Source organism: Oreochromis niloticus, linkage group LG12 (assembly GCF_001858045.2).
Source record: "Oreochromis niloticus isolate F11D_XX linkage group LG12, O_niloticus_UMD_NMBU, whole genome shotgun sequence".
In the NCBI taxonomy this organism is placed as follows: Eukaryota; Metazoa; Chordata; class Actinopteri; order Cichliformes; family Cichlidae; genus Oreochromis; species Oreochromis niloticus.
Window position 1 is genome coordinate 31,804,080 of NC_031977.2, and position 25,800 is coordinate 31,829,879.

The 25,800-nt window shown below is 41.1% G+C and overlaps 1 protein-coding gene across 1 annotated transcript; it reads left to right on the top strand.

Annotated features, from left to right (window-relative positions):
- Positions 1-481: 481 nt before the first annotated feature.
- sncaip (synuclein, alpha interacting protein) lies at positions 482-23,612 on the top strand. Its single transcript, XM_005451453.3, has 12 exons — positions 482-672; positions 7,827-7,914; positions 9,463-9,535; positions 9,614-10,167; positions 11,999-12,167; positions 12,250-12,521; positions 12,623-12,802; positions 14,031-14,144; positions 14,821-14,946; positions 15,771-15,940; positions 16,888-16,977; positions 17,778-23,612. Exons 2-12 carry the CDS (start codon positions 7,858-7,860, stop codon positions 18,766-18,768), a joined length of 2,796 nt encoding a protein of 931 aa, XP_005451510.1. The 5' UTR covers positions 482-672; positions 7,827-7,857; the 3' UTR covers positions 18,769-23,612.
- The last annotated feature ends 2,188 nt before the right edge of the window (positions 23,613-25,800 follow it).

The window sequence follows — 25,800 nt, forward strand, 5'->3', positions numbered from 1 at the left end:
GTGGCTTGAATTGCTCCATGCCGTTAGCACCGTCCACCGTTAGCTAATCCACAGCTAGCTTACTCACGTCGCGGTCGGTCCCTGCTCACACGGTCCTGCCAACTTCTGACACCATGTTATGACTTTAAGCAGCGTTGCTCCAACTGCCAGTTTAACATGAGTTGCGACCAAGGCCAACTTTGATAAAGCACAGAGGACTGAGACGAGGCAATGGTGGAGGTCTGGTCTTTTTTACTACGAACACTCTTCAATCACATACAATACCACAGTGCCACCTGCGGGTGGGAGGTAGTAATAACTGCTGCTTATTACAATATACCACAGTGAATAAGCTACCCCGCTGCACAACAGTACGAGTAAAAGAAAACACAAACACGATTTATTTATTTATTTATTTATTTTTGCTTTATTTAGCCTGAAAATCCAAAAGAAAGTGAAGTTTTTCTTTTCTCCACACTACGTGGTCCTGGGAAATTTCCTCAGAGTGAGCGCTCATCCTGTTTCCGGCGCTTTGTGCTGCCCATATGTCAAAGTCTTTGTGCTTTTCAAGACAGAGAGGCGACAGAAGGGAAAAAAACAGCTGGATCCAACGACCATCCAGCTAGCGTTACCACTAGCAGCAACCAGCTCCTCAAGCCTGCTAACCCCCCTCGGCTGCCTGACTTCCAAAAGGTACCGTGTCTGAAAACTGTCCGTTAACCGAGAGCTAACGGCTCCTTATTCCGACCGCCTTATCTTTTACCTGAGCTTTCTCTTTGACCCAATTTTCCAACTGCCAGCCTGGCTAGCCTGTTAGCTTCCACATTAGCTTCTTTAGATGCTGATTAGCTAGCTAGCTTAGCTGATTAGCCTCCTGCTGCTTGAGCAGGTATCAGAGGATTAAACAAGCTGTCAGCAAGAATCATAGGAGCACACTCGCCTCCCATCCTTTGTTGTCATCTATAAAGCAGAAAGCATAGGGCTCTGTTGGCGTCTTTAAGTCTGCTTCATACTAACTGTCCTTTTAAATACATTTTACTTTTATCTGCTTTTAAAGTGTTACCATACTACATGTACTTTTTTCATTTAAAGTATGCAAGTAGTGCTTTCTGATTGGATTAATTGTTGTCTAGTGCGAAGTATTCCTTTTGGGTATAGAAGAAAATGAAGCAGGAATCACATAAACACTGATCTCAGATGTTAATTTGACTTTTGTCTCATTTTTGTCTTTGCAACATAAATTCTATAATGATACTCAACAAAACAAAAACCTCACGGTAGTGATGTTTCGCTAATTACATGCACATCTTGAGTTAATCTGTATTTCAAATGAATCTTTCTCGATATTTGCATATTTTAAAGCTTTTGTGTTTAATTGCAACCAGCTGATTTCATTGATCTGATTACGTATTTAATGCTGTTTCTGTACAACGTGAAATACAGCTGCTGAGCAGAAGTCTTGGTTTGTTACACTTAAAGTGTGAAGACAATCTTCTTTTCTGAGGTGTTGAAATCTGCAGATTTTTGATAGATTTACTCAGTTTTTACTGGAAAAAATAGCTGTTATCTATCAGACTGCTTCCAGCTAATATTAAGGCCAGAATAGGTAAAGTAACCACCTGTCAAATCAAACATACGAGGCTACTTGTCGTGGAAACCTCTTGTGAATAAGTGAGCACTTGAAAGTAGCATTTATTTCTCTGGTGCAAACACTGGTTGAGGAGCTGAATGGCTCCTGTAACCAGAAAGTCCCACAGCAGTCCCAGCGGAGCACTGGTTAAACACCAAAGTGTTCCTAGCTTGACGAAATGTGCGTTTTGAGGGTGAGCTGGTACGGAGAGATAACTCCCTTTACTGTAGGAGGTTTTCTGAGAGGCATCCTGGTCACATGTCCAAACCATTTCAACTGGCTCCTTCCACAGACTCTAGGTCAGACTCTAAATGGCTTGTTTAAGCAGCTTGTTTGAGTGAGAGAAGATGAACTGGATGCCCTGATAAAGATAAATAATGAACCATGAATGATGCCCAGTCCAAGAATAAAAATAGGGTGCTGATATTAGCTGTTCCTCCTTAATTGGGTAATCTATCATCTATTTTTTATTTTCTACTGCTCATCGTCTCCCCAGGTAGCATCCATTTAGTCAGCTGTGTCATGGGACTTATTGTTATATGCTGTGGCTATCATTGCACTTTCTTTTGTCAGTGTGGGTTTTCGACTGCATGGACTTACTTTGGATATTATGATTGTAATCCAGGTTTTGAATGTCGTTCTGTATGCTGTCATTTAAATTTAACTTGGTGAGCTCTGAAGAAACTCCGTGTCTCGATTCTGTCTGATTTACAGCTTTATCTTGCAACCTGTGTTTGGCAGGGCTCAGCTGACAGCGGCGCTTGAACCCAACAACCTCACGATGAGTTCAGGGTTTTAGAGGTGCTGTGTGCATTCCCCGCTCCCAGTGGTCGTTAGATCACTGCTTCCATTTCTATTTTTACACTAGTTCAACAAACAAGTCAGAACATGTAAATAAGGGAGACTTTGAGATGATGGAAGGTGGATTTTAGTTTCACTGATTTCCATGGGAAATGCGAAGTAGCATGCAGTAAATTTCTAATTACACTTTGAGGAAAGAATAATCTCCCATCCTTGTTTCTTGTCTTTCGTCCAAAACAACGCTTCATCTCTGATTATTTTTGTGTCTTGCTGCCTGGAAGGATTTGGACTCGTCAGCTGTTCACATAAACAGAGTGAGCAGACGTTGTCCTCCTTCCTTTTCTTTTCTTTAAAAGTTCTATGTTATTTTTGATGTCGGGTTTCGAAGCCTAAACTGTTGTTATCAAGGATATGCAGGCTCGACTCTTTCTCAAAGCTGCAATCAGAGGTTTTTTTATTTTGACCCGTTGACTCCCACGCAGTCTGAAAACAGCTCCAGTCTTACACGGACGCACCACAGTGTGTTGCTTTCTGAACATCTTGGACTTCCATGACTGGACGTTTGTTCTTCTCAAAACATAAAGAAATCTCTAAGCGTAGTCTTAATGTGTGGCCAAAGAAACAGACACATTTCTATTATTGCCTTGAAAATGACCATATGAATTTTAAATTACTTCTTGCTATATTTTTCTCTGAAAGCAATGTACAAGGAAAAAAATGTTAGTAATCAAAGATGAGAAAGTTCGGTGGTAGAGTAGGGGTTAAAGCTTCTTTAAGGCGAGGCATGGCACAGCGGCACACAGTAACTTATTATATATGTGAGAAAATTGACGATTTTTCAGTTTGGTTCTAAATGTAGATAGTTGTAAATGATCTCACATCAACAGGCACCATGATCCCGAAAGAAAGAGCCAAAGAAATGAACTGTTCCCTCAGAACATCTGGATCTTATTGTAGGTACACCACCTGATGACGTGAGAGGTCTCACAGTCTGACTCCACTGTAGCCATGGTGTTATTTTAGGTTCTTGTGATCCTCTCATGACTAATTCTTCCATCACTGATTAAGCTGCAGATTTCTTGCAAATAATGGGGATAACGGGCAATCAGTTTTTTTAATTTTCATTTTTTATTTCTAATTTGTGTGTGTAGATATTTTTTAACATCAGCACAAATTTAGTCTACAAAGAAATTTTGCCGCTTTTTTTGACAGCCACCTTTGTAACAATTTGGGAGTTATTGTAGCTGTTGTTTTGAAGCCTCTTTCTAAATGTGCATACATTTCATTGGTCTTGTGTGTATAAAATTCCACCTATAGCCAAATAAGACCGTTAAATAAACAAACACAAAAAATGTTGACTTAGTTTGAGAATGAGGTAAAGAAAAATAACTACCCGTCCCAGTTGCAAGTTATAAAGCACTGATCAAATGGCACGCTGCTTCAGATGAGAAGGATGATGGTAGAAATCTGCTGTGCTGCTTTAAATCATATTTGTCCAGTTCCAGTTTATTTATGTAAACTTGGAGGGTTTTTTTCCTGTCATACAAAAGATGGAGTCATGAGTTCTATAGGGTTTCATGTGGTGCAGAGAGCAATGCAGTTATACATGGTTACATTTCTATTACTATACAGATAATAACTGATTTTCTTTAACTATTAAGTCAGGGAGAAAATCCATTACTGAAGCTACAGGCATGTCTTGTAATTTTTGACTTCAAAACTCGAACAAAACTGAGGTCACTGTATTTGGCCCTAAAAAATTCCAAAATACTGTCTAACCTGATACTCTGGGTGGCATTATTGCGTCCTCCTGTTGTAATGTGAGTCATTTTTGACCAGCATATGTTCTTTAACTTGCATACTGAAATCACATATAGGACTGTCATCTTTCATCTGTGCAATACTGCTAAGTATTACCAGCTCCCAGCTTGGGTTTAAAAAAAAATGTATTTTTTACTTTAAAATTATGCTTAAAACTTTACTTTTTAAGAAAATCTATATAAGGTTCAGGTGAACATGAACCATGGGATATAAAGGGGAATTTGGTGACTGCTGTTGTCAGTTGATGCTGTATAAATACATTTGCATTGAACTCAATAATGAGCCAAGGAACATTTCAAGAAGTGTATTTACCTCCATCTTTACAATAACGACTGAGAGAGATACACCCACTCCCACGCAGCTGAAACTGAACCTCAACAGTATACGTGTGCCGCACAACGTGGCAACATTGACTTGCTATTGCTGTTTGGGTATTTGTGTGAAGGAGTGGGCCACTGGGTGTTCAGTGAAATCTCCTTCTTATACTGTATAATGTGTCTGTCTTTTGATGTCTCATCTTTTCTTCAGCACATCTTACTTTCAATTCTAAGAAGTATATTTTTCACTTTTTGGCAGTTTTTGGTAGTTATTTTGTAAGTGGGAAATAGGGCTGTGCGATATGACCAAAATCTCATATCCCGATATTAAGACATCTATCGTCCGATAACGATATAAATCACAAAAATGTAACATTTTCTGTAAAATATGTGAATCTCGGGCAGCTCGACTTGCGGGAAGTGTTTCCAGCTGCGCGTCATGTAGCTGGAGTCGAGTGTTTTAACCGATGCATGAAACTATACATTTTTAGACATAAGTGGTAACGGCCGCCGTTTTCTTTGTGAGTATTTATTACACAGCGTGCTGCGGGGAAAAGCCTGTTCTAACGTTTGAGTCTAAGGTTTATTTTTTAGCACCTGGCGGCTCTTGTTTTGCTTCTCATCTGTAAATAATCTGCTCTTTCACGTGATTGAGTTTATTTTGAAAAGTCTCAACAGGATCTTGAGCTTTATTGGGAAGGGTTTATGTGGAACATAAACAAGCGGACACGCGATGGTGTTACCGTCGTTGTTGCTAACCACAATGTTGTCGTGCGCTTGTCCGTCCGTAGTGTGGTTATAATAATTATAAGAGAGAGAGAGAAATTAAGAAATTAATATAGCCACTACAGTGACCATCAAAACGATAAAAAAATATTGCCGTAAACAGTTTATTTTGCGACACCACGAAACAAACGATAGCGTAAAATGAAACGATAGACGTTTTTATATCGTCATCCGATATATATCGTTATATCGAACAGCCCTAGTGGGAAACATAGAATTAAAATGGCCTCAAGTGTTATTATAAAAATATGCTAATAGAGCTTTAAAGTAATTTACTAAATACTGGAAACTAGTCTGTGTGAGGTTGGTTTCTATGAAGAGCTTTCAAAGCCAGTTTCATCTTTGATCTGATTGTTGTTATGAGCTCTGAACTCAAAAAAGATATGTAAACACGATCTGATTTAAGCCATAACCATGTTACTCCCTGGTTACTTAATCCTACCAGCTGGAATACAACAGGAAATGACACAGAAAACACTGGCGGTTACAGCATTGGTGAACAATATTTTTTTTTACAAACCATACCAGCTTCATGGTCAGAGCTTATTCTCTATTTGGCCGGATTTTCAAAGAAAGAGAATGGCACTGATGAATGACATGAGCTGATGACGTGTCTTCTCTTTCCTTGCAGTCTGTCAGGATCTTAACTAGAAACAGTGCCGATGTGATTGTTGAGTTTTTCTGTGCTGTCATGTAAATGGAATCTGTTCAATATGTGTTTTCACATTCTCTCTCCCTCTGACAAAATGAGTAATTTGGAAACATCCCTGTGGGCTCTGGAGACTTTTATAGGGTTAGTGTGTAAATTGATTAAAGAACAAAAGTAATAGTTAGAAACCTCATAAGCCATCTTAGCCCTCAGTCACACCGGCCTAGAGACCAGTTGACAACCCCATGACCAGTTCCAGAGTGGTTGCTAGAAGTTGCTGTGAAATCAGTTACTTGCCCCAATCAGCCACATTCATGCAGGCCCAATGATTAGTCAGTGATCCCCTGGTAACCACAGGTTGTGAGTGGTTACTGGAGGTTTCATGTAGTCATCAGGTGATATTGGTTGGAAAGAGGGCGCCACACCAAAAGCCTCCTTGTGAGGTCAAGGTTTGGTAAGGTTTGGTCACTAACAGATTGCTGTGGTTGCCTCTAGTTTGCGTGAAAGATGCCAACTGGTCTGGAAACACTCCCCATTTACTTTCCAGATAGTAGTAAAACTTGAAAATGCATGCAATGCAGCCTGGGAACTTGGAAGGTTCGGCTTCAGAGTAAAAGTTGTGCCCTACGTCTGCAGCCAAGTCCAACTTTTGTTTTGAAGGCGAATGGTCTCATTTGCAGTTTGTATCACACTTTACATAGCAATGAATGAAGGCATGCAGCTTACATGTGTTTATCATCCCTGAAATTTTCATGTGGTTATCCTCTACCTATGATGTTAAGAGGACACAAAAATGTTGGAAAATTTAGGCATTTTATAAATGAATTCCTATGTACTCAGAGGCCATGCATGTAAAGCGGAAAGGTTTCCTAATGTGGGAGTAAAATTCTGCATGGCTTCATTAGATAGCCTAAAGTTATTGTACAAAAAAATAGTGAAAACTTTCAGATTTGACTGATTTTTTTTTTCTTTTTTCTTTTTTTTTTTTTTTCTGTTTCTTGTTTCAGAGTTTGGCTTTTGTTGCCAGGGAGCTTCTTGCTCTTGTGTTTGTTGAGGTTGCGTGCTCATGGTACAAGTCACGCTGCTCTGTGATTAGTCCTGATTATCCCGCTGTTTGTTGCCTTTGATCACAACCGCTCAGTCAGATTGTGCAGTTGACAGTTAGGGCTTTAGGCAGTTTTAAATGTGCGGCATTACCCAGTCGAAGAGGATTTGATTTGCTTCAAATAATCCCTTTTAGCCCTTTCTTGGTGGGTGAAAGACAAAATTCTCCTTAAAATAGAAGTGACTTTGTTATTTGTTCTTTGACTTTGTGCAGAAATTTGTCATATCAGTTAGAAAAAGATCATCAAAAAGCACTTTAACGCCCACTTTCAGCCAAACTGTTTCCTGCAGCTACTTCCTGTGTTTTATCCCTGCTGATCATATCACTGCAACAGTAATTCCCAGACGTGTTTTTTTTTTTTTTTTTCATGTTTATGATTTAAATGCTGCTAAATAAAAAACATAGGCAAAGAAGGTTGTGGCTTTTATTGTCCTGATTTGTATGAAATGCAACCCCCCCCCCCAGAAACGTGGTGGGAAGAATAACTACCAGTAAAACCCAAGTCTCCTTTTTTTTTTTAAATTGTTCCCATAAATTTGAAAACAGGACTTTTTTAATTGGCTCGGCTAAACCAAAAACAACAGGTCAAACATCTAATTCATCAAACACAGAAACACAAAACTGTCTATTGACTTTGAATGTTGATGCTGATGAGCAGAGGGAAACCATTAGTGATATCCTGTTGCTTTGTTAGTGGTTTTACAGTCACACATTGACATCTTGCCTTTTTGTCTGCAGCTGGTTGTGAGGCTGATGATGTGGTGTGAAGATGGAGGCTCCTGAATACCTCGACCTGGATGAGATCGACTTCTCTGATGATTCAGTGGTCAGTATGACATGACAAGCTGCCCACAGGGGCACAACTACCAGCTGCATCTTCATCACCAGTAAAGTTTGATGGGGTTGTACGCAGCTAACAGAATATAAAGCAGTTCAGTCTTTGCGTAAGGATTTTATTTTCAGTTTTTTGAATTTGAATATTTGTGGAACTATCCATAATCTCCACTTGAGCTGACATCTGTTTTACTAGATTTAGAACTTTGCATATCCCTTTAATTACTTTCCCCCCCAGAAAAGCACCTAATGACAAAACACTGTGTAAACCCCATGAGCACACACGCTTGCCCTACCAGTCAAAGCGTATAATGGCTGTTCTTAATTACATATAGTCTCCGGAGCTCAAAAACATGATATTCACTACCACCCTTCAGTTTACACACAGCTATGTAAATAATGCTAACTTTGCAATACGCATATTTATGGTTGCTCAGTTCATTAAAAAAAATATTATTTTGATCAATGATTAGCATGACTGTTGATTGACTTAAAATCATCCCCATTAAGTGAACTTCATAAAAAATGTGTACTTTTGCAGGAACTTAAAAAAAACACTTAAAATGAAAGACAAATAGAGGAGTTGTTCAGTAGAGAGTTAAGTTACATGCACACTGGAAGCAATTTGCAGGGACGTGTCATTGAGAGACTGTAAAAAGTGAATGATATTTGGCAACTTCAAACAGCTGCGGGGGAAATGACCAATGACGACATGAAATGGGCAAGAACACAATAGATTTTCAGGTGAGCAACTCAAGAGACTACCAGTGAGAGTGTTAATTGACATATGATGTGCTAGTAAATACATTAGAGGCTCATTTGGGCCTGGATTATCCACATATAACCAGACCATGTCTGTGCAGATGGTGCCAGCAGCAGACTCAGGCAGTAACCTCAGATAAAAAGTGATGAGGAGCTGAAGCTGATAACCAACTGACACACCACAGAAAACAGATCAGGTTAAAGTCAGAGATGCTGAGACAAAGGCAGCTGCAGACAGCTGTTAGTGATCATTGCACAGGTTCCACAGGATGTGGGCTTTTAGGGTAGTGGCAAAGGCATGGAGCAGGGATGCACTTTCCTCTAAGTTACATTATAAATCAGCCATACACCCTAATCCTAAGGGTAAGGGGCAGGACCTGTTTTATCTATCTGAAAATAGGAAAATAAAATCAAATGAATTAGCCAGCTCATAGCATTTTATCAATTTTGGATGGCTGAGATGATACAGGTGGCCTTGACTGTAGCATCGTGCAGAAGTTTTAGTGAGGTTGCTCTCAGTTCTTGGTCGCATTTGGTCAGTGCATTTTTTTTATATCGTTAACTTTCATGACGGAAAGATTTGGACAGATTTTCTTGGCTTTAGGTCTGTGTAGGAAGGAGTTTGAAATTACACAGCTGTAACTGCTTCAAGTTACAATCTGTCAGTACTTAAAGTAATTGGCTAATATCTAAATATAACTTCTTTGCACAGCTGCTGGACTGCTGCGTACAATTTTCTCTCTCTTTTTTTTTTAAATCTTTCCTCATCCTCCTACAGTATTCTGTCACATCTCTGAAGAGCATCCCTGAGCTGTCCAGGAGAAGCGATGGTCAGGCAGAGGAGAGGCCAGGTAACTTAACAATAATATAATTACAGTTTGGCTGGAAATAGTTTAGATCACATCTCTGATCATCCTGTCCTCCTGCAGCTCCAGCCATCAATTGGAGCCGCGGTGTGTCCTCCCACAGCGGTGGGGGAATCAAACCCACAGGGATTGCTGAGGTTCACAGTAAGTTCCGGCCGGTGAAGAGGGTCTCACCTCTTAAGCACCAACCAGAAACCACTGACGCAGAGACCGATGGTAAAGTCCAAGGTCAGGGGCTGGTTCTAGGGGAGCCAGCTGAGAGTAGTAAGGATGACCCTGATAAACAGACTAATGCCTCCTCTGACGGGCAGGGAGGAAAGGCTAAGAGCCTGGGCAGCAGTGTTGGTGTTGTTGGAGGGAGCAACAACCCCCAGGCTTTGTTTGGGGAACTGGAGCACTATGACCTGGACATGGATGAGATCCTGGATGTGCCTTATATCAAGTCCAGTCAGCAGATGTCCACGCTGCCCCGTGTTCCCCACGACAAGCGGTCAGTGACGGGGAGCAACATGGGTGGAGGCACGCTGGAGAGGAACCGGGGAGGAGGGCTGAAGAACTCTGCTTTAACCCACAATGAGCCTCTGAGCCTGGGCAGCAGTAGTAGCTCACAAACGCAGGTGAGTCAGCCAGCATCTTTTATGCTTCATATTTGTGTATGTATTTACAGATCACAGTGCCTCTGTCCAGACTTAAACATATACATAAAAAAATAAATATAACTTCCACTTCTGAAAAGTGAAGCTAATGTGGATGAAGCTAAAGTTATCTTTTAATGTAAAATAGAAAGGTTTTTTTTGTTTTTTCATCTTCAATAACCATCTTATTTAATATTTAAAGTACACAGTGGAGTAATAATATGCAGAAAAGGGCACAATATTTGAACCACTGATGTTTAAATATCAGTGGTTCAGAATACTTTATTAATCCCTAGGGAAATGATGTGGGTTACAGTTGCTCCTCTACAGTAACATTAACAAAAACAGACTACACTATTTAACAATACAGTATGTTAAGATATAAGGAATAGCACAATATATTCAAATGTGACTACAAAGGTGATTATAAATAAATATCAAGAAAATCGACAGCAACATTACAGAGTAAGAAAAGAGCGTGTGCGAAAAGATGTAACTATTGCAGTGTTTACAGTGTGTTAGATGGAGGAGTTGTACAGCGAGATGGCCACAGGCAGGAATGATTTCCTGTGTCATTCAGAGGTGCTTTTTGGTACTCTCAGTCTCTCACTGAACGTGTTCCTGTGGCTAGCCAGCATGTCATGGAGTGGGTGGGAGGTGTTATCCAACATTGGCTTTATCTTGGACAACATTCGCCTCCCGAAACCACTTTAAGAGAGTCCAGCTTCATACCCACAGCATTACTGACCTTGCGGATCAGTTTGAGTCTGTTGGCCTCAGCAACTCTCAACCTGCTGCCCCAGCATGCAACAGCATAGAGGATTGCACTGGCCACAGCAGACTCACAGAAAATCCTGAGCATTGCCCGACCGATGTTGAAGGACCTCAGCCGCCTCAGAAATTAGAGACCACTCTGGCCATTCCTGTAAAGTGCTGTAGTGTTTTTAACCCAGTCCAGTTTATTGTCTATGTGTACTCCAAGGTATTTATAGTCCTCCACAATGTCCACGTTGACCCCTGTTTCAATCCACGGGGTCAAGCGTTTCGTGGTCTTCCTAAAATCCACGATCAATTCCTTGGTCTTTGCCACGTTGAGCTGCAGATGATTCTGTTCACACCACGTGACTCTGACCACGTGGTCAGAGTACCGACCACAGCCCGGTACTCTGACTCATCACCCCTGCTGATGCATCCAACCACCGCAGTCACCAGAAAACTTCTGAATATGGCAGGTCTCTGTGCAGTGGCTGAAGTCTGTGGTGTAGAGGGTGGAGGAAGGGGGAGAGGACGGTCCCCTGTGGTGCCCCTGTGTTTCTGATTACCTTGTCACAATGTGGAAGACCCACATATTGTGGTCTTCCTGTCAGGTAATCAACAATCCAGGACACAGAGAAGCATCAACCTAGCTTATCACCCAGGAGGGTCGGCCTGGTGGTGTTGAATGCACTGGAAAAGTCAAAAACATGACCCCTGCAGTGCTCGCCTGCTGGTCCAGATGGGTGTAGACACGATTGAGCAGGTAGATGATGGCGTCCTCAGCTCCGAGTCGGGGCTGGTAAGCAAATTGAAGGAGATCCTGATGTGGTCTGACTATGGGTCGGAGCTGGTCCAGGATGAGTCTTTCCAGGGTCTTCATGATATGACAGGCCAGTGCCACAGGCCTGTAATCCTGGGGGCCACTGGGAGGTGGCGTCTTTGGTACAGGGATGAGGCATGATGTCTTCCACAGCACTGGGACCCTCTGCAGACTCCAATATAACTGTAACTGTAATTTTCTCACTTGAACTAAAAGCTCACCTGGTGTTTCCTGCAGTATTGCGTTCTGTCACCAGTGAAGTGGTCTGACCTGAGGAAGTCCAAATCAATGGATCCAGACCTCCACCACCTCCACCGATCCCCAGGTGGAGGAGGAGGTTACCAGCCAGAGATGTCTTCTAGCCTCCTTAGCTGCTCCTCCTCTCTCTCTTCTTTCTCTGATGCAGGTATTAAACAAGTGTACTGTCCTCTGTTCTGTTCTTCTGTGCTAACATATATATACATATAAAGACATGACATGATTTTCAGACAAACTGCTGTCTGCGCGGGTCTATCCAGACTCTCAGAGCCAGAGAGCAGGTGTGGACCCTCCAGGGGGCCCGGGACTAATGTTCCCTCTGCCAGGGTGCAGCGTGAGCAGGCAGGACAGCTCCAAATCCTGGGCTCCTGCATCAGGAGGAGTGGGAGGTGGGTCAAGGGGGTTTGGAGGGAGTGGCGGAGCAGGAGGGGAAGTAGACGAGGAAACCAAGAAGAACCAGAACATCATTAACATCGTTAGAGAAGGACAGATCTCATTGCTGGTGCGTATTTCATCATATTTTGTTATCCTTCTCCTCATCACCCCCTTGGTCTTTATGCTTCACAACCTCTGTGTTTTCTCCTCTTTGTCCTCCTTGTGCAGCCTCACCTGGCAGCTGATAATCTGGAGCTAATCAGAGACGAGGATGGAAACAACCTGCTCCACATCTCAGCCTCTCAGGGCCATGCCGACTGTCTGCAGCATCTCACATCTTTGATGGGGGAGGATTGTCTCAATGAGCGCAACAACCAGCAGCTCACCCCCGCTGGTCTGGGGGTCAAGGTGAACTTCAGTGTTAGACTGGGTGTATGTCTCCAAAGTAACATGTTTGTATTCAGGTGCTGGCAGAGATTCTGCTTTAATGGCATTGAGAAGACAACTTTGCATTACATCAAGCCAGAGTACTGGGACCCCACTGTGTGGGGTGTTCAGGGTCACCCAGCAGTGTTGGCATTCAGCGGTGTCATCATGCATGTTACACACATTAACTGCAGTATCTTGTTTGTCAGGTAAAGCCCAACAAACGTGTAAAAAAATGTGTTTATGCAGCTTCAGCCTTATTTTAGCTATGTATCTACCCTGCTTGATGTGAATGTAATGTGTCCCTATACCCTTTAAGTCTTCAAATTCCCACTGTTCTTACCTGCAGGTCAAAATATTAGTCCTACTGAAAGCAGAAAAAAACATCTGTAAGCTAACAAGGGCATGCAGACATTTGATTGGTAGCTGACAGCTGGTCAGTGAGGTCATACTGTAATAATAAGATGGAGGTTTTTGATAAAATTAGGTAAACGTTTACTCCAGCTCTATTGGCAGCCGCAGGATGTTAGAAAGAAAGAAGTTAAATGCCGCAAATATGAGCAGGTCCTGCTTTGGCAGCCCTGTAGTGGAAACTAGGCTCTTGATTGGCTGCCAGAAGGGAAGTGTGTTATCTGGAGACAAGCTCTGCAGCTGTTTGCTGATTCCTGATTGGCTGTTATTAACAAGACTGTTGTTTATACAGTTAGATTAACAGGATGACAGATTTCCAGCCACCTGGTCCTCGCTGAAGTATGTTAAATGAATGTAGTCATATTACTCACGTTGCAGGGGCATAAATCTTTTCACTGACTCATTGTGGGAACTTGGCTACTTTTTAGGCCACATATCAGTAGTACATAACAGTTTGGATCTAAAGACCCAAATAAGTGCATAGTTAGGAAGGTAATGGTTCCTCTCTGGAAAATATCACAAGAATCATGTTGTGACATTTTAGGAAGCTGTCTTTTCTCACTGTAACACATTATAAGAAATAAATTGTGCCAGCCCCATTCTTACTCCTAGAAAAACTTGTTTATTTTAGGTGAAGTTGTTGCCTGCATGAAGAACACTCGTTAGTTGTTTGTTTTGTTTTTTTTCAAAGAAGCTGGCTGGCTAAATACTGATCTGGTCACATTAGACCTTACAATTTGGACATGCACCGGCTGATGTGGTTTGAAGTGATTGAAACACGAGTGTGTGTTTGTCGTAGAACGGTCATCTGGAGTGCGTGAGGTGGATGGTAAGTGAGACAGAGGCCATTGCCGAGCTGAGCTGCACCAGAGAACATCCCAGTTTGATCCACTACGCGGCCCGATATGGACAGGTAAGACACACACACACACACACACACACACACACACACACACACACACACACACACACACACACACACACACACACACACACACACACACGCAGGTGATGAGAGCAGTCGATTTTATTTTTTCCACATTACGCATTGAGTGTTTTCATCCCTACAAGTCAGTAGTTGGATGTATCGGTAATTTATAATTTGCTTGTGACATCTGTGATTTCCAACTTTGTGGCACAGCAGTCAATAAACAAATCAGATTGTTTAAGATAAGATAACCTTTATTAGTCCCACACGTGGGGAATTTGTTTGTCTGGTTATTTAGTCTAAGTTTAATTTATGTTGTATTTTAAAGTTATCTTTTATTATTTCCAGTAGGAAAATTCATTCACTTTATTTAACCCATCCTATGAAATAGGAGTAGCGTAAAGCCACTGTGCAAGGGACGAGCATCTTAATAACTTAACCTGGCATGTTTTTGGTGTTGATATTTTAGTGTAAAGGCTAAAATGAAATGCTTGAATCGCATGAACTGTTAAAAGCAGCAATAAATTCTCCTAATAAAGTTTAACTATCATTAACAAATAATGACACATTATCATGGTTACTCTAACTCATTTCACCGATCCAGTAAGACGATGAACATTCAGTTATATTGTTTTAATGGATATGTCATCTCTCCCTTCAGGAGAAGGTGTTGCTGTGGTTGCTTCAGTTCATGCAGGAACAGGCTATCTCTCTGGATGAAGTCGACCAGAACGGAAACACTGCAGTCCACATAGCAGCTCAGTATGGTCACCTCAGCTGTATACAGGTAACCTGATGTTTAAGTCTGTGATATAGCTTCAAGATTTACATCGCTGGATGTTTTGCTCCCATAAATACAGTATACAGTCGGCTCTGCTGTTAGTCCGCCTGCTGTCAGAATCTGTGTGGACTGAATGACTTGAGCTCTAACCTCAACCTGCGGCAGGTGGAGAGTTGGTTCATGCCACTAGCTGTGGGCCAAGAAAGCGGAGGGTCACAAGAAATGTAATTTAGCATAAAAAACTAAAATAAAAGACTTTAATGACACATTACACATACAATACACAAAATAGTCTATACCTGACTAGTATCATATTGTTTATTGTCTCAGAGCAGCTAATGCTTTGTCTTCATTCATCTGTTTCTCTGGTGATGTGTCCTTCATGGGGTTTTCTAAAAGTTCAACTATCTTGAACCATTTTTTCCTGTTCCTAAATATTGTTTCTTTGCTCTGAGATTTATCACTTTATCACCGTCCATCACGCTTCTGTAGAGTAAAAGGTTAAATGCTTGCTGCAACATTCTGGTTAGTTCCTTTTTCTCGTACTTAACCTGACACAACACTGATTTATTACAAGAATTAGGTTTTACACTTTTCGCTAATTTTCCTACAATAGAGGCTGAGGGGTATTTTCTCTGTAGGTGGCACACCCTGCTGAAGGAAGGGCGGATATTATTAGTCTTGTCTGCTTCCTGCTGGCTAGCCCAGGCTGACAATCAAAATACTGATAACTAGTGATATGGTTTAAATGAGATAGCTGCTTCTTTGAAACGTCTGAAATTTGAGGGCTAGAGCTCAGAACTGTGAAAGGTTTGTGTTTGTTTATCCAGACTCTGGTGGAGTACGGCTCCAATGTGACATTCCAGAACCAGCAGGGGGAGCGGCCTTCCCAGAGTGCCGAGCGGCAGGGACACACCACTTGCGCGCGCTACCTGGTTGTAGTGGAAACCTGCATGTCGCTGGCCTCACAGGTTGTTAAGCTCACCAAGCAGCTCAATGAGTAAGTTGATGTGTTTTTGCATAGTTTAGAATTGTAGTATTATCATCCTGTTATCTGAGTCTCAAATGTGTCATAACCCCAAAGTGTTCAGCTTATCACATTATGAGATGAGAACTTCATAAACACTGGTGGTCATTAATAATAATTCTTTGGAAAAGATCCAGCCGTCCATTTTTTTTAACTTCTTATTCACTTCAGAGATGCTGGAGGCCTTGAAACTATCCAGGGCCTGTGATTTTTTTTTTTTTTTTTTTTTTTATTGGCTGTATATTCAGTATAATTATTGAAATTTCAGTGGCGTCTCCAAGGATCTAAACCATTCCAAGTTAAACTTCTTGTGCCCTGCAGAAAACCTGATATGACCTCATCCCTCTTTTCCACTAGTACCTGCTGAGCTCGGCTCGACTCACTCAACTCGGTTTTGGTCATTTTTGAATACATTTGAGTACCACCTGATGTACATGGGGTTGGTTTAGCAACACCTCTGAAAGTTCTGTGACATCATCTGTATACGACACAGATCCAGTGCCTCGATGTCCAGTGGAGGACAACTTTTAAAAATGGCGGTTTGGATTTTTCTCTCATGACTCATCATTGACTGGTTAATCGGTGGCATGCTGTCTGTTGACATCACATTTTCACATAGGCTCAGCTCACATCGAACCCCAGCTGAGCAAGTACTAAAAAAGTACCTGATACCCGGTACTGCTATCTAATGGAAAACCCTAAAAACCGAGCCAAGTTAAGCTGAGCCAAGATGAGTGGGTACTAGTAGAAAAGAGCTATTTGCGTCTCTGTGGGATATCTTTTATGAATTATTTGCATCATGAAATCTTTATGTATGTTTGTTTTGAAACAGCCAGTATTCAGACTTCAGTGTTCTTGGAAGAACACAGGAGGTGTCTCAGTGTTAGATCTGTTATATGTGTTGCATGTCTGTCATGTAGACAGGCGTCAGAGAGAATGGCTTTACAGAAACAGCTGCAGAGACTGATGGAGCCCAACAAGGCAGAGGGGACACCGTCTAGATCACCCAGGTAACAGGCTTATCCTACCACACACACACACACACACACACACACACACACACACACACACACACACACACGCTCGGTGTGTAAAAGCCATACAGATGAAAGTTAATCATCTAATAAAAGAAGTCAAGATGTGGAAGCTAAGATCTGCTTTATGAGTCAGAGCTGGTAAAGTGACACAGCAGCAGTTTTCTTAGTATGTCTGTTTATTAGAGCTTGGTGAGGGACCACAATAACTTGAAAAACATAGACGCGAGCCTTAGGTCATGCCAAATAAACCACAGCAGAAATCTTTGCTAATGATTCCAGCAGATCTAGCAGGTAACAGCTGAGCAACAACCTGCTTAAATAAAAAGGCTGTTATACTGTTGAATGGTGTGTATATACTAGGAATGTGAATAAGTAGTTGACTAGGCAGTTTAACACTGCTTTCATCGCTAACCAAAGGTAGAGATACTAATCAGTTAGAATATTATTTTTCATGTGCATGTTTGGCCACACTTGGCAAACTACTCTCACATTATGTATATATTGTATAAAAAATGCAACGCAATGTCTCAGCTTTTCAAAAATGTGTTTTACAGTTTCAAATGTGTCTTAAATACACAATCAGTATTTGTACAGACAGTGTTAAAGTTCATCTGTTACTTTGGTAGCAAAACAAGTATCGATTAATGTTTATTAAAGGAAATGGTGGTAGTAGTAGTAGTAGTAGTAGTAGTAGTAGTAAGTTCACATGGGGAAAAAAGAAAAGAAAAAAATTAACATGGAGCATGATCTCTGTCTCCCTGTCTGCGCTGCAGCTCCCATCAACCCTCTGTGGAGGCGTGGCAAGAGATGATGTTGACTGCTGAGGGGACTCCTGGGGACGGTCACTGGTTGGTTCGTCAGGGTGGGGTGGGTCCAGACTCCGTGCTGCGGCAGCTCCTGGGGAAGGACATGTCTGAGACACTCTGTCCTAGAGAGAGACTGCCTCCTGCGGGTGGTCTGAGCAGAGAAGGCCCTGGGGCTCCTGGGGGCCGCAGAATTGGGCTGGTGGAGAGGAGAGAGCTCAAACTAGCAAGACTCAAACAGATCATGCAGCGTTCCTTAAGTGAATCCGATTCAGATGGTTATCCACCAGAAGAGGGCAAGAATCAGGGAGCTCCACCCTCAAACACACTACGACCTGATAGGCCATCCCACTTGCCAATCACAGAGGAGGAGCCGGTGTCAAACCACCTCCAACTAATGATGAAAAAGCACCTCCCCTCATCATCATCTTCCACAGTTGAGAGGAAGCTGGCATTTTCTCTCAGTGGATCAAAGTCAGTAGATAGCATTGGCTACAACCCGTCCCCCACCTCCAGTGACCCTGAGGCCACAGATGGCAAAACCTCAGACATTCCAGGGGACCAGGATGCCACCAACGGCCAGAAAGTCGCAACCAGCCCCAAGAGTGCTCTGAAGTCTCCCTCGTCTCGCAGGAAGACCTCCCAGAACCTCAAACTGAGGGTTACATTCGATGAGCAGGTGCACAAGAGCTCCAGTCAGGAGGCAGAGCCAACAAAAGTGCATCAAGGGAAGGAGAGGACTCCAACAGGAAGTTCTGAAAGCAAGCGGCCTTTCGGGACGTTCCGCTCCATCATGGAGACACTGAGCGGAAACTCAAACCATAATAACAACAACAGTGGTGGTCAGTCGGGTTCTGCGGTTAAAGTGTCCACCATGCAGAACTCATCTGGCAGGAAGTCAGAGAGTAAAAGCAGCCCAGGAGGCGGAGCCAAGGGCAAGAGCAAAACTAGTAACGTTTAACCAGCGAGTGCCTACTGAAGGGCAGAATGAACATAATAAACAGAAAGCAATCAAGAGCAAACAGTACGAGACAGAACATGAGAAACTTAAATTAATTTACATAATCTGTGTGAGTCATTACAGAAAACTGACCACAAATAGTGACACGGGACATAAAAATGCTTCTTGATAGGCAGACCTTACATGTTCCAGTGGTAATGTCTTAAGAGCTCCCTGAAAAGCCTTCAGTTGATCCCAAGTGATCACTACGCAACAGTAAGAGGATTAAGGGGACTAAAAAGAGAGAGCATATTTCTCCCAAATTAGCTCAACTTCATGGGCTCCCTGTTAAATCCAGAATGTATTTTTTAACTCTTCATCCTTACATAGAAAGCCCAGAATGATCAGGTGCCATCATACCTTAAAGACCTTGTAGTAAAAGTTTTGTAGAATGAGAGCTGAAGAATTCAGCTATCGGGCTAAAGAATTAGCTCCCAGTTTGGATTCAGGAGACAGACACCCTGAACTGAACTGTCCACTTCTAAAATTTTCTTTGTAATAAAGCTTTTACTTATGGTTGGATGAGGTGACCCTGAAACATCCTTTTATGCTGCTATAGGTTCAGGCTGCACTTCCCATGATGCACTGAGCTCTTCTACTTCACTTCTTTTTATTCTTTTATGTGCAACTGTTGCTCTCTTGTTGTTTGTAGTCTCTGTGTCCATCTTTTTTCTCTTCCCTTTTGCTCCACCCTCCACCCAGTCACACTAAATGCAGCCCAACCCTAATCCTGGTTCAGCTGGAGGTCTCTTCCTGTTAAAAAGGAGTTCATTCTCCCTGTTGTCACCAAGTACTCCTTATAGGTGATTGTTGCAGTTCTCTCTCTAATAATGTAGTATGTAACTTACAATAAAAAGCGCCTTTAGATGACTGTTGTTTTGAACAGACACTGTATAAAGATATAAACAACTTTTAAAAACAACAACTAGCTAGAGTGTAACTGAAGTTTCTCGTGTTCATTGTCTCAGATGTTTGGCTTTTGATTGGTTTCTTTAGGGACTAAAACAAACTGTTTCATGTCTTAAGTTCTCTGAAGGATTTGTTTTATTTGATGGGCTGATGATGATGATGATGCTGTGGTAGCTGATGTCCTACGGAAACCTCACGTCTCCATATTTCAGCTTTTCATGCATTTTTACTTTTTTTGTTTGTTTTGTTTTATTTGTTGACACTTTTTGTGTAACAATTTTCTAAATGGAGATTTGTAGTTCCTGTTTCTCTGCCGCTGTTACTGTGCTCTGATCAACACTAAAGATGAACTTATGAATATTAGTATTTATGTTTACACACAGTTATATGATTAAAATTTTTTATGTGGTTATAATCATGCACATTTCTAACGTGCAGCAGCACAACAACCAAGTTTTAAAAACCACTGTATATATTAGTATTTAATTATGTGTTTTTGTTTTGTTTTTTTACATTATATTCAACTTTTTAATTTTTGGCATGAAGTAGAAATTAGTAGTTTGATGTGTTTTTGAGACTGGGAGGTTTAAAGATGCACCTTCTACAGCAGCTGATAAACTGGCTGACCGTATGAACGATGAAGTGGGAAAAGAAAACGTTTAAGCTTTTTTTTTTTTAAGCTTGAAACACGAAGACTGAGGCTGTAATCTGATACTGCTATCCATTTTTTTTTTTTTTTATGTCAACACTGCAACATTTTCTGGTTCAGTGTTTAAAATGGGAGACTTTATTTAGCCACATTTCCACCTAAATTTATCAGAACTCTTACTTATATGTCTAACCTTTTCAAGTTTCCACCACACTCTGGAAATACTTGGCAAATACAAGCCGGTCATTTATAAAATCATTGACTTACTATTAGCAGACCCGCATTGTCGGGTTAATATTTAAAAAAATCTAAAACATAACAATATATAGATTAAAAAGTGAGCGTTTAGTCGAACAATCAACAACGCTCAGGACTGTAACCCCGCCTTAAAAGATTAAGCCCTGCCCACTTCTGCTTCCACCTCGCCATACATGCGCCTGCAGAACACACTGTAGAGTCTACAGTGTAGACGATTCTCAGTGGTTAGATGTAGCTGGCTGGAACCACTGACCATGTACTCTAACTCTAATCCCTTATGCAATTACAGTTTGTGCTCTTTAGTTGAGAAACGTCCATTTGTGTTCTGCAGAAACCTCAGCTTTGTTTCTAAGTTTTAAACAGTCTCCCTGAAACTAAATTTTGTAGAAGAACTCACAAGGTATTTACCTCCCAGGAACATTACTGCATTAAATATGTTGCTTTACATTGGTATAAATGCAAAGATGTTGCTGGGGGTTTTTTGGGGGGTTTTTTTGTTTTGTTTTTTGTTTGGTGTTTTATAGATCAAATAATTTTATTGCATAGAAGAATTGTCATCAGCATAAATGGCTCCAACTATGCTGCCCAGCTCTAAGTCACAGCATATATCAGAGATAACAATATGAAGCAGGACTAAATGGACTCAGTAAATGAGGCATTCCTAAGTGGTGGAAAGTTTTGTGGCACTTTCTTGTAATCCTGAAATGATTTGCAATTTTCTAAACCTTTAATGTTTGACACAGCCTCTAGAGCCTCAGTAGCGCCCTCTAAAGGCTTTTGTTTTACTGTCTGCCTGATTGGATGAAAAGCAGCACAGATTACAGCCCCAGTTTTTTTTAAAAGCTGTGGGAATAACTGGATCACATCTGTTATGTTTTAAACGCATGTTTATGTTCATTCAAATACTGTTACTGATGTTTCGCCGTGGTTGGACTTTATTCTCTAGTTTTTAATTCAAATTCCTGTATATTTCCTGCAGTTTGAGTCAGTATCATTCTGCACTGCGGTTTCAGATGGTTTACAGTCACCTTTTTGCAGTTTGCTATTCCTCTGGCTTTGCACACTCGCTGTGTGTGGTGGGCTGCGGTAGTGGGTGGATATCTGAGGCAGTGGGGCTCAGGAGGATTTACCTGCATCTACTCCTGATCTGTTAAAGGAACAGTCCAACATTTTAGTTTGTCATCTCTGTGCACTTTGCCTCTGATTGGATGATTAAGTCTGGGGACTATGCGTACAGAGTCTCTTCACCTCATGTTTTTATTTTTTTCCCCATTTAATATTTATCTGAATTGATATTTCCCAAATATCTCACTCTTCACTGTTTAATTGCTAAATTTAGACAGTTAAGTGTAAAGGAGGTATGACAATGTTAAAACGTTACTGTTACTCAGGACATAAAGGTTCCCATGCTTGCTTCACACCCCTTCCAGTGAGCACACTGAAAAACACAGGCTGTCATTTGGCTTAAAAAAACAGTCAGATTTGGCTTTAAATGGGACCTGTTATGCATTTACTTCTTTTCTGTGGTATACATACTGTTACAGTGGTGGATGCTCACATTAAACCTAGTTTCAAGTAATGAGGTCAGTGTATGTACAAGTAATCCCTGAAGCCCAGGCTTTAGACTCCCCTAAACACCCCATTGTCCTACAGGGGGGTTTTTTTCCCCCTATTGTTGGGACGTCAGACACAGCAGAGCCATAATTCAGTCATTTCGACAGCCGCACCAACCTGCTGATTATACCTTCAGGTTTTCAGAAAGTTGCCTCAAAGGAGCAGCTGGGGAAAATATGGCCTTTTGTATTTAAAGGTCTGTAATCCTTCTCAAAGATTCAACATAACGTTCATGCTTTTCTGCCAAATTATAATTAGTAATTTGATACTAATTATAAGAAAATAATTTGTAATCTTTTGTTTTTATACAGTAACTTTAGCATAACTGAGGTCATGCAAAATTTTACCATAATACTGTGAAAACTCTGAATTACAGGCCTCTAAAGCATATAGGGTTGGTGCTTTTTAAATTGCCTTATCTTTCCTTCATCACTTCAGGAGCAGATGGACACATGAAATTTTCAGGACTGAAAAGACAATCTTGAAATTTGTTAAAAACTGCAACCAAATTTAAAATCGGTTTTAAACCAACTCGAAGTGTCACACTTTTTTTCTGTGAGGATATGAATTGTTTTAATTTTAATTAATTTTTCATCTGAAATTTCGTGCAGCCAGCTGCTGAACCTGAGAGTCATCTGTAATGTCTACTTAGAAGGTCTGGGACTTGGGAGAAAAAAAACATAGTATGAAGGCGCAGTGAATGAATCATGTCTTCATTGTGAAATGCCAAATTTATTGTATATAAACTGAGCTGATTCTGGCATGATCCGATGGGAACTTTTTTATGTGGAATTACCAGATTAAATACTTTAAGGTCATTTTGAATTTCAAAATTTCAGACTTTTAAAATTACAAACAAAAATCAATGTCCTTTAACAATAATTTCCTGGAAAATATGAACATGCTGCAGGCCTTTAGGACGGTTATACCTGGAGCAGGTTGCAGGGAAATGTTTCAGCTTCCATTGCCCCAAAATATTGCTCGTTGCCAAACAATCAGTGTTCTCTTGGCGGGGCCAGCTGTGTTAAAAGGATTGTCTTTGAAATGAAGTTCTTTTTATCTGGAGCATTTTCTTTGTAGGCACTCCCTCAGGACAAGAGAAGGGAGACAAACTGAACTTTTGTGCTTCTAATGAACTCTTCTGATGGACCCTTACTGTTGCTGCATCAACTTGGATGTTTCCTCTCAATGCAAAGAAAGAAAAACAATAAAATGAGACGCAGTATCGGTGAATGTTGAAGTGTCTGACCTGAGTTTAGATTTTTTTTTTTTACTAACCAATGTGTACAGAGACGGACGTCTTCTGTCCTTCTGCTATTTAAATTGTTGTGAAGGCTGAAGACAAACTGAAATAAACTTTATTTCTGGACTTGCAGGTGGTGTCGGGTCTAATTGTTCACAATGGTGTGATGAATAACGTTCCTCTTTTTTGACCCCCGTTATCAGAGCAATATTTCATAAATATTACCTTCCCTGTATCACAGTGACACCTGAACTCTTATTTAGATATTAACTTACTGCTTCAACAATCATTAACTGGCTGTACAAGTGTTTTGTTTTTTTCATGTTTTATCAAATGAGTAAAGAAAAGGGATACTTTATGCCAGAAACCTTTTTCAATTCCTTTAGTCGCTTCTCTTACACTGTAGATCTACTTAAAACTAAAATCACTTCCTGTCTTTCATATCACTGATACTGTTTTCTAATAAGTGTAGAACCCCAGTTCCACGTAGCTTGGGTGCTGCGTAATAGATGTGCAAATCTTGTAAACTAAACTTTATTCATAATAGAACACAGAAAACATATCAGATGTTCAAACTGAGACATTTTACTGTTTCATGAAAAATATTAGCTCATTTTGGATTTGATGGCAGCAGCACATCTTTAAAAAGTTGAAATAGGGCAACAAATGCCTGGAAAAGTAAGTGGTACTAAGACAAAACAGCTGAAGGAACATTTTATTTCTACTTAGGTTAATTGGCAACAGGTTAGTAAGGTGATTGGGAATAAAAGAACGTCTTAGACAGGAAGAGTTTCACCAATCTGGAATTCACCGTGTGCAAGGGACAGGACCAAAACTCTATATTGGAGGTGCTGCATTAAAAATGAGCGTGGTTCTGTCACGAAATCATTCCATGGGCTCAGGAAAGCTTCGAGAAATGATTGTCTGTTTTGCTGTGCCCTTCAGTGTAAATGAGAAAATGCTGCTTCCACTCTGGGCCAAAGCTCATTTAAAATGGAGTGAGAAAAACCAGCACACTGTTCCGTGGTCAGGTGGATCGAAATCTGAAATTGTTTTTGGAAAACACTGTTGCCGCATCCTCAAGACGAAAAGGAGCTTGTTCTCAACACTCAGTTCAAACGCCTGTATCTCTGATGGTATGGGGGTACATTAGTGCCTGTAGAGCTAGCTGTTTGCACATCTGGAAAGGCAATGCTGAAAGGCATACACAGGTTTTAGAGGGATATTTGCTCCAGACTTTTACTGACTGTTGTTAAAAGCATTGAGGTCAGAAAGCACTGGTAAACATGAATTTGGTGATATGGTACTTTCATCAAATCAAATTTATTTTTTTTGTCTCAAATCTTTTTGTTTTTTCTCAATTTAAGCATTTGATATGTTTACCATGTTTTATCCTGAATACAATATACCTGTTTGAGATTTGCAAATCATTGCATTCTGTTTTTACATTTTATATCCCAACTTTTTTGGAACTGGGATTCTATTTAGGGGAACCTGGACTCAAACCTTAGAAATAGGCTGAAGAGTTTGGTCATTTGAAAGGGGCTCAGGGTAGAACCCTGAGATGCTTTGGGCATGTCCTGCAGGGGAGGAGATTCTGTGACACAACTAACATGATTGTACTTCAGAGCTTTGCAGAGAAGTCCTGACTTTAAGGTTCTGGAGAATAAACTTTGTTCATCTTGAGAATTTGATGGTCTCCGTTAATCTGACAAATAAAACTTCCCAAGTTTTGCAGCCCTCTTCTTCTTCTTGAACAATAAATGAAGCCGTCACTGAGCCGTCCTCCAGCACCGTCAGAGGTCCTCTGCAGGTCCCAGGACCCCACTTTTGACCACGGCTGACCAAGATGGATGTCATGTGTGAATTGTGCTCACTGGTAATTTAATGGACAATACATAACAGAGCGTATATTTATTTCTGCGCGCTTCAGCAGCATCAAAAACAGTCACTTAACAGGGCAGGATTTATGGTGTTTGGGTAGCAAATTGGTCTTTGATGGTTCCCACGCAGGGTCAACTGCTTCCCCACAGAGCCTAATGGGGTTTGCTCTAATAGCGTCCCTCAATCATCGCAGTGAATATGAAACATGAGCTCACCGGCTGACAATTAGCAAAACAACAAGGAGAGATGTGAGGGCGTGATATGTGAGGAATGCAGGATTTATTGGGATTTTTTTCCCAAACACTCCTCGCCTGCTCATGCAACAAAAAATGAAAGCTATTTGTTTTCCCTTTTTTCCCCCCCACCCTCTACTCTTTCTCTTCACTCCTTTTCTACGAGGGGTTGGAGTGGGGTGGGAGGGTGAAGTTAAACTGAT

Excerpts from the sequence above, each read along its gene's own strand:
- sncaip (XM_005451453.3), top strand. The coding sequence starts at position 7,858 with ATGGAGGCTCCTGAATACCTCGACCTGGATGAGATCGACTTCTCTGAT. Across the intron at positions 12,522-12,622 it reads AAGGACAGATCTCATTGCTG|CCTCACCTGGCAGCTGATAA; the intron begins GTGCGTATTTCA and ends CTCCTTGTGCAG. Across the intron at positions 14,145-14,820 it reads ACGCGGCCCGATATGGACAG|GAGAAGGTGTTGCTGTGGTT; the intron begins GTAAGACACACA and ends CTCTCCCTTCAG.